Source organism: Mycena indigotica (genome assembly GCF_014461135.1).
Source record: "Mycena indigotica strain 171206Taipei chromosome Unknown Mind.scaff0018, whole genome shotgun sequence".
Taxonomy (NCBI): Eukaryota; Fungi; Basidiomycota; class Agaricomycetes; order Agaricales; family Mycenaceae; genus Mycena; species Mycena indigotica.
In genome coordinates, this window is record NW_023503017.1 from 629,557 (window position 1) to 638,828 (window position 9,272).

General features: G+C 52.0%; 2 protein-coding genes across 2 annotated transcripts; both read left to right on the forward strand.

The window, feature by feature from the left end:
* Positions 1-4,534: 4,534 nt before the first annotated feature.
* Positions 4,535-6,621, forward strand: MIND_01411000 (uncharacterized protein; the record flags this gene model as incomplete). Its single annotated transcript, XM_037370506.1, has 6 exons — positions 4,535-4,786; positions 4,834-4,899; positions 4,950-5,866; positions 5,914-6,319; positions 6,383-6,407; positions 6,449-6,621. 6 exons carry the CDS (start codon positions 4,535-4,537, stop codon positions 6,619-6,621), a joined length of 1,839 nt encoding a protein of 612 aa, XP_037213098.1.
* Positions 6,622-6,655: 34 nt separating this feature from the next.
* On the forward strand, positions 6,656-9,019 carry MIND_01411100 (uncharacterized protein; the record flags this gene model as incomplete). The annotated part of the gene is made up of 14 exons (XM_037370507.1): positions 6,656-6,817; positions 6,872-6,943; positions 6,991-7,105; positions 7,155-7,192; positions 7,244-7,255; positions 7,309-7,374; positions 7,423-7,528; positions 7,581-7,729; positions 7,780-8,020; positions 8,077-8,116; positions 8,163-8,426; positions 8,489-8,575; positions 8,640-8,759; positions 8,821-9,019. 14 exons carry the CDS (start codon positions 6,656-6,658, stop codon positions 9,017-9,019), a joined length of 1,671 nt encoding a protein of 556 aa, XP_037213099.1.
* Positions 9,020-9,272: the final 253 nt, after the last annotated feature.

The following is a 9,272-nucleotide window of genomic DNA, read 5'->3' on the forward strand; positions in this document are numbered from 1 at the left end:
GAGAGGAAGAGTGTGTGACGTGATTGCCACTTTCTCGCCAACGTCAACCACGATTTTGTGCTACTCTCGCAGATGTTCTACCCAGGTTATTTGTCTAGGAAAAACAAATTTCTCGTGCTTTCAGTCCGACCACAGTCAACTTTTGGGTCTACCCTAGTACCAAGCACCCGCTCCTCTAATTCTGCTGCTTCTTCGCTGCATACACAATTCTTTCTCTGGGATTTCAATTTCGTACCTTGTGCTAGGAGTTTGTGAATTGAATTTGGTACGCATAAAGTATTCCCGATACTGAATCAGTCTCACAGAGCTCCTCAGTCGTCTCCTTCCGCCCCAAAGATACTTCCGAGAATGTAACTCGATCAATATAAGAGGGGGACGTCAGCCAGGGTCTTCCCTGTCTATCTACTACTTACGCTCGCAACGAGCATTCCCTTCTCTTTACCGTTGATGAAGAACACCACTCGTTCCTCCGGCCTCACCGCCCGCTTCAGACCACTGTCTCTTCCTCTCCAGCTCGACTACAAAGCCACTTCCAAGCGCCGTACTAATCACGTCGACTCTCCTAGCACTATAGTCAATTCCCCTCCCCCTTCCCCTGCCACACCTTCTACCCCCACCACTCCCATGTCGAGGCATCGAGTTACGGGCAGTCTCCAAATGGCCGCTTCCTCCCTTCCGCGTATCCTCCGGGGTTCCAACTTCCTGTCCAAGCCGACACCTCCCCCGCAAATCCAACGCTCCATACCGGCCCCCGTGACGACCGCTCCAAGCATCTACTACCACCCGCAGCGCGCCGAATCGCGATGCTGCCAGATGCTCATTCACGGGCTTTTCGTTGCGTTTGAAGACGACTTCGTCGATTCTGGTTGGCAGCGCCCCGAAGACCTCCTGGCGGACGGCGGGCGCCCCTTCACCCATTTCATCTCTCTCTCCACACGGTATTCGGCGTCGATTTCGCAGACAACAGACCGAAAAACCGGGACTGTGCATCTACGACTGCGCATTCCGCGGTTGTACAGCCCTAACCCGCCTTCCGACGAGGAAATTGCCGAGCGGGTAAATGCGGCCCGGATTTCAGCCCTTGAACGTGGGGATGAATTTGGAGAGGACGAATATTACGATGTCCTCTTCAACTCCGACCTGGAGGGCGACTCCTTAACAGGCTTCACACATCTTGAAGCCCTGCAACTGCTTGCTGTCCGAGACTTCCTCCAAGACGCCAAGCTCGACGAGTACAGCACTCGTGTGCTGGTCACCACCCCGCGCGACCATCGCACGGACGCCATAGCAGCCGTCATGGGCTACCTCTCCGTCGCGCTCGAGGTGTCGGTGCACAAGCTTTTGAAGGCCCAAACCACACATCCCAAGATATTGAGCGTCTGGAAATACGTCATTTCTGACGCCTGCGCGGACTTCATCCAGGAGGTGGCCCGCTTATAGATGCGGAATCCATACGCAAGTCGTGGGGGATTCATAGACTAATGATAGGCTTACATTCGTTTCGTTCACTGATAGTTCTTTTCCATCTTACTCACTGTGTGTACTTTAATTGTGGTCTTTGTAGTCATTGATGTCATTCATCTGCCATGATAGTCTGCGATTGGTCGACCCATCGACGTTCTCCTCAACTGTTCGGAGTAAGTAGCTAGATCTGAAACAAGGGACATCCGAGTCGGCTGGTCTAACTATCGAAGAGGTAGCCCAGTTGCGCATGGTTCAAGCCGGAATGCAGTACAGCAACACACTTCTCCGACGACGAAAATCAATGAATCAAGATGCCGGTCAAGGATCGCCGAACGCGGTGGCGTGACCTGAGCAGCGAGAGAACTCCGCGGTGACTGCAGTTGTGAATTGATTATCTTCGCGGTGGGTCAAGACCTGACAATTTGAAATGCTCTTGAGTACCAGATGTCAGTAGCTATGCAGTTTTTCATTGATTCTCAGTGAAGTTGTTACCATCGCGATTGGAAGCCGCCCGTCGACCGCTGCAACGACTTTGACAACTGAGCAAGTGGAATGATCACAGAAGAGACCGATGGGGTCCAGCGGAAGATCTAAAATAATACAAATCAACGAGAATGTCTAGATACGCACTGGCACTACTAGTACGGCTACAATTCCAAAGGATCGAGGGACATCCATTATGGTGTCCAGAGGGATAGATCTGGGTAAGCTTCTCCGTTTGAGTATCGTGGGCGCGCAAAGGGAGGTGGTGCGCTCGTGTGAGGCAGTGGAGGACTGGGACCAGTGGGCATCAACGGGGCGGCGGGGTTGGCAGCCGAGTACATATTATGCGGAGAGGACGGCAAAACGGGATAATTGTAACCAGTCCCGGGGGCCGATCCAGAGCCGGAGAAGTTATGCATATAGTGGTGAGAGTGGGGACTGTGATCGTACTGCGGCGAGCCGTGGCCGAGAGGCGGTGGTGATGGAGACCCTGAGAGCGCCGAACCGGCGAAGGGCGGATTGTCTGGAAAGGACGGTTGCTCCTGCGCTCCGTAGGCTTCAGGGCTCTCATATTGGCAGGCGAGACCCTTGGCAGAGCATCGCTCGCAAGCCTTTCGGGGAGGGTGCTCCGTCGTAATGCACTTTAGGATTTAGCATAGGTATGTTTCAAATGACAAGAACCAACACACCCGCGTTTTGCGTTTCCTGCAATTATAGCAGGCGACAAGTGTGCGTGGCCGACCACGACTTGGATGCGAGGGAATAGAGCCAGCGTAGTTCATGATTAGGAATGTGTGGCGGCAAGTGCACTTGCTCGAGCCTTTTATACGCGTCCCTCTCCACAATTTGGAAGGTCGGCCATCTCCAGTGACCGAACATCCAGAACCAAGCGTCACCAAGATTTTCTATGATTGAAGGGCAAGGATGAAGTTAAATTCTCCGAAGCGAATAAATCGCGACGAAGTTCGAACACTGCGACTGTGTCCACTTGAATTGTCAATGAAAAAAGGGGAACAAAAGGCCATGCTCATCGGCTCCGCTGCATACCATGTAGACATGTTCCCAGTATGTTTCGGCTAAGCACTGCGGTATCAGGAGCGAGGATGAGCTGTCGCGTAGTAAGTTGGAGCGCTGGTCCCTATCGAAAATGAGACGTTAGAAGCCGTATCGCCACCCGAATCCAGGATTCACCACTCCCGCGTGGAAGTGATACTATCGGCAATCAGGGGTTCTTCGACAGTCGAACTTCGAACATGAACCATTTATGATTTCTTTGGCCGTTTCTCCGCCTTAGCACAAGGATGACTAACATCCCCGGCAACGGATCGCCGTATTCGCAGAGTAATTTGTGTGTGAGAGTCGCCGCTTGGTCGCCGCCCGTCCAGTGGATGGTGTAATCATTGCAACTTCAAGTTGAACGGGTGGTTGACTCGCCGAATTCGAAGAAGGTACCTTTGACCCTCCTGTTCTGTGTTCGTGTGGAGGTATTCAGCATGATTCGCAGCTGTTTATCCTCACCTGCTGACCTACTAAACGCTGATCCTTGTTTGCAGCGGCTTTAAGATCGTCGGATGAGTAACTGTCGGACTCTGTCGGAAGAGTAGCCGGCCGCCACCGTCGATCATATACATGGACAAATCTTGCTTATGTGGAGGGCCGCACTTTCGCATGAGCTGTCATACCAGCGTACCTGTACGTTCGAAGATGCGACCACTGATCGACGAAGACGGATTCGAAGGTTGAGTCTGGCTGTTGTTCGCCGCGGACCGCATTGCGGTTGTCGTCTGGGTTTCACACTGGTATCGAAAAAGTAAATAGAAAAATCAATGGATAGTATATTAGTACTTATCCTACCATTGGGCGGAGATCGATGGCCTCCATTTGTTGATTGGGCGAATGAGACCGCCTCAGGTCGAATCACGATTGAATCAACTTGAGATGTGTTTCCAACGCTAATCGGAGTAGTGGTAATCCTCTGAGACTTCGGACGTGAATGAACGATTCCAGGATGCTTGAATGCTTGCATGAACGGATATGTCACTGATGTCGTTCCGCTTCATTCCCGTGTCGACGTTGTTGCTCGGTTTGTCAGTAGTCCGATTCTCTTGTCCGACGCAGCTTGAGCTTGGTTCCACAATTGAAACGGAGTCCTGCTGACGGCATAAGCACTCATACTAGTAGTATCTGGAAGTGGCAGGACGTTACGCGTTACTATATTGTGAATTCAAACTCGAAAGTGCGCACTTAGCACTGTGTCGGCTGTTCCACATAATGAATGACACTACAGTGTTAAAACTGCGCAATCTTCAAGTTTCGAACGTGAGTCTCTGAGAGCCATGAGTGGAGTCAAAGGTCGTCGGTGACAATACTTGTCAATGTAGAAAGAATAAGAGTTGCGAGGTTTCAGGCCATTCTCCCTTAGCTCATCGTTGGGGCTGAAGAGTCTTGATGACGTGGTTGCCGTTGTTATCGAAGATGATCTGCACGTGACCTGGCACCGGTCACGAGCGTCACGGAATTCACTCTCCCCCGCTGCCAATAACCAAATGGGCTCCTGTCATCGGGCGGCATCCTCTCCTCAACAACCATGGCGGAAGGCGTTGAATCGCCCTACCCGCATCCGTTCCATGCAGACGACATGATGGGTGAGGGCGATCCGGGTATGTGCTCCCCCAGAACCGCCCTCGAACTCAGAATGTGCGCGTTGTCATCCCATATTCGTCAGAAGTCGCGGTGGTGGGAGAAGTTTTGCGACGAAGCTATCCGTGAAAAGTGGGTGGTGGAGGCAAAGGAGCAGCAGACGGATCTCAAGTCTTGGGAGAAGTTGTCTGACAATATGGTATGTGGCGGCTGTCGATGTCCGTGGTCTGACTTTATGCGTTTAAGCTCAACTTCGTCATGGAGGAGCTGGGGACGTATCATGAGCTCAGGGACATGGAGACCGGTATTGAGGTGCGAGTATGCAAGTATTGCTCGATTGTGAATTCTAAAACTACCTCGAGTGTGGTCCCTACGATGGAATATACCTTTCCGACACTCTTATCTCTGAACAACTCCGCCAAGAGCTTATTGCTGCCGTCAAGCCCCTCGAGCAGGTACCTCCCGAACGACAGGACTGGCACCCAGGCTCAGACGAACGCGTACTGGACCTTGTCCATCCGTCACTCTATCCCCTCATCTTCAACCAGTCGTGGGGACTCGACGAAAACGACAATCCCATGACCTTCCCGCCACCGTCAGCCGAAGAGCTCGGGGTTGACGAGCAATTCGTCTCTCAGCGCTTCCAGTGGCTTTCCTCCAACTTCAAGGTGGCTGCTGACGGCAACGTCACTTTGACCTCTCCATATATCAACAACATCGCTCCCAATGATGCTTTAGCGCTTGTGCCCGCTATTGAAAAAGTTATGTCCAAGGCTGTTTCCCTTTGGGAGCACGTTTTGGCAGCGATGCGTGGTGGACAGACTCCAGAACGTGTCCGTCGCACTACCGACAAGAGATACCTCTACGACACTGACGACATTGACTGCATCTGGCCTGACGAGCCCGAATATCCTCCCGATGGAGAAGACGAGGATGATTGGCTGACGAGCAATGGGGGCAGACTGGTGCTTCCAGATGCCCCTATGGTCTACGATAGGGTCTTACCCGACTATGAACCCGTATCATTGCGAGAGTCCAGGCTGCAGGTTATTGTCAAACTTGCAAATATCATGCTGACACCGGAAAAGCCTGAATATGGTGGGGGGATTTGGCACGTCGAGGGGATGGCTACGGAGTCCATTGTCTCGACTTTCATCTACTATTATGAGGCTGACAACATCGAGCCCTGCGATTTGCGCTTCAGAATGGGGACATCCGCTCCAGGCTACCATGGTCAAGATGACTATTTTTGCAGTTCGGTACTTTATGGGTTTACAAGGTACCGGTTTATTCGCTCTTCGTTCGTCTACTGATTGGGCTCAACAGGAACGAATCGTGTGTTCAAGATATCGGGTCCGTGACCACCATACCCCATCGCTCCATTGCCTTCCCCAACCTCTACCAACACCAAGTTTCGCCATTTAAGCTTGTCGACCCGAGCAAACCTGGCGTTCGAAAGATTCTCGTGTTTTTTCTCGTGGACCCGACGAAGGAGGTTGTGTCTACCAGTGATGTGCCGCCCCAGCAGCTCCCCGTTTTGCGAGAAGCGCTGCTTTCGATTGCCAGGGAGCCAACCTCGCGATTGGCAATGCTGCCCGTGGAGTTAATTGACCTCATCGCGAAGATGGTGCCTGGGGTCATGACGCTGGCGGAGGCAAAACGGGTGCGGGAAGAACTCATGCAAGAGCGCTCGTTAATGATCGCAGATGTTAATAAGGAGTATTTCGCCAGGGTGAGTGGACTTCCGTTTTGGTAGTTTTTTCGTCCTCTGCTGATGTCGCGGTCTTGTGTGTAGGAATTCAATATGTGGTATGTACTTGGTCTGTTTCTGCATATTCTATGAGCTCATGGATCTTGTTAGCGAGCATTAGTGGTGGGTGGGTATTGAAGCATCCGGGTCGGTTTCGGCCAACGTTTTGGAGCTGTTCGCTCAGTAGATACGCAGTCGGATGCAATACGAGTGGGAAGTCTCTCAATGCTCGATTTAAACCCGGAATTTCATTAACCCCCGCGGATACGAAGCGAGTGACATAGCATTTGCTGACCGTGACTAGCCTGCCTTCATACCATGATTACCCAGATTGTGCTCCCCATCGTCGCCACTCTCTGCGCGTATTTTGTTCTTCACGCCTCCCAGATACTGTACCGCAACCTTTCCTCGCCACTGCGCCGTATTCTCCCGGGTCCGCCGATTCCGCACTATGTGCTGGGTAACTTCAAGGAGATGGCGGTATGGGCGCCATCTTGTTAAATCATGGTTTTCGTTGTGATCACGTCCCTGCAGGAGGATGCGCGGCTCTCGAGTAAATGGCGGGCTGTCTATGGGAAGAACTACCTCTTCCATGGCCTGTTCAGCGTATGTTTCGTCTACAACGCGGCTTTCGTCTCACTTGAGACTTCCAGATTTCGGAGCTGTATACCGGCGACCTGAAGGCGCTCACGCACATCATTGCCCACCCAGAAATCTACCAGAGACCGCCCGCGAGCCGTGATGCATCCCGGCGGCTAATGGGGGAAGGTGAGTCATGGCTCCGCACCGACTTCTTGACGGCTGAACCTTGAGCCAGGGATCCTTTTTGCGGAGGCAGAACAGCATAAACGACACGTGAGTTCCATTTCGCCACCCGCGTGTCCTTCCCGCTGAGAAGTCTCCCAGAGACGCGTCATGGTGAGCTGTTTGGAGGCCAAAATAGCCATCATGGTTGACGATAGTGATAATAGAATCCTGCGTTCGGGCCGTCGCAGATTCGGGCCGTGACGGAGATATTTGTGGAGAAAGCGGCTCAGGTATGTCTGTGCATTGCGAACATCCAGGTTGTGAATATTTTGTGCTAGTTGCGGGACATCTGGGCGAAGCAAACGCACCAACAGGGGGAGAACGGGAGTCTGGATGTTTTTGCGAGCCTCCGTAAAATGACGCTGGATGTTATTGGCCGAGCGGGTGAGCAATTGGAGTATCAGTCGATTCTTCTCAGAGTCAATATTTGGGACAGGATTTGGTTACGACTTTAACGCTCTGAATCCTACGGGTCATACGAACGAGCTAAACCAGGCGTTTACCGACCTTCTTCACTCGCCTCACTCAAACATCTTCTCCATGATCCGTTTGGCGCAGGGGACTATTCCTGTTCTCAAACTGCTTGTACGCATGTCTCTCCTAATGCATTTGTAATATCATTTCCCTCTTTCCAGCCACTTCCTGGAGCTCGCCTTGTTCAGTCAGCGCATCGCCGAATGATGAAAATCGGGGGTAAAATTGTTCATGAGAGTAAGGCCGCCATTCTCGCCACTGGAAATGAAGACGATGCGAACGAGAAGGATGCGCTCACGATGCTAAGCAGGCAGCGCGATCTTTTGTCAACACTGTTGAAGGCAAATATGGCGCCGGGACTGACTGAGCGGCAGCGGTTGGACGAGGAGGAGGTTATTTCGCGTGAGCAGCCAGCTTTCACGTGTTTTTCTTTCGCTCATTGTCATGCTTATATCCAGAGATCCCCGCGTTCTTTGTTGCTGGCAACGAAACTGTGGCGTAAGTTCTGTGCTGGGATATCCTGTTCTCTGTTTGACACGTACAGCGCTGCTACCGCATGGGCTCTCCATTTGCTATCACGACACCAGTCAATTCAAGACCAGCTGCGCGCGGAAGTCACGGCCACGGCGACCGACAGCCCGACACTTGACGAGCTCAACCGTTTGCCGTTTCTAGAGAAAGTTGTGCGGGAGACATTGCGGCTACATGCCCCGGCCCTCTTCATGCAGCGCACGGCCATGACGGACGATGTTTTACCTCTGGAGCGCCCAGTGGTGGATGCGGCTGGAGCGGAGCATTGGAGTTTACCGTGGGTTTCGCTCAAATTCGCTCCGGCTGGTCGCAAATTGTTGATGAATATCCGGATCCTAGGATTGTCAAGGGTCAGACCGTGCACCTGCCGATATGGGGCGTCAATACGGACGTCGATATATGGGGAGCAGACGCCCTGGAGTTCCGGTACGATTTTTCTCACTGACGAGGTTGTAGTGTGAATACTGACTCGGATATGAATTGCCTGCAGGCCCGACCGCTGGGACGACATCCCGAAAGCGACCAGCGGGATACCCGGCATCTGGGGAAACCAATTCACCTTCCTCGGCGGGCAGCACAATTGCATCGGCTTCCGCTTTGCCCTCGCGGAGTATGTGTCCAGGCGCTTGAAACCATATAACTTGAAGTATGGCTACTGATTCCACTCACAGACTCAAGGTTCTACTTTTCATACTGACCCGTGCGTTTACGTATGCGCCGGCTGTGCCTGAGGGCGGAATCGAGCCGCTCACGGGTGGAACCTTACAACGACCCGCGGTGCTTCGTCCCCAGCAACAACGGAAAGGACGGGTTGCGAGCCTACCTTTACGTTTGAGTCTAGTGCAAAACGCACAATTGGACGACTATTAGTAGGAAATGGAATTTTGACACTGCTGAGAACTGAAAGGGATATGTCTTAGTATATTAGACATTCATTCATCTCACCTATAGTGCTGGCCAATCATGAATATAACAGGCATTCCAGATATTTATGATATTTATGATATTACTAGACAGGGCTGGGGCTATGCCCCAGCTTTAAATATTACTTGATAAAGTGAAATTTTAAATTAAAGAAATATCCCACTAATTACAGAATAGCACACAGGTGCATAATAACCCT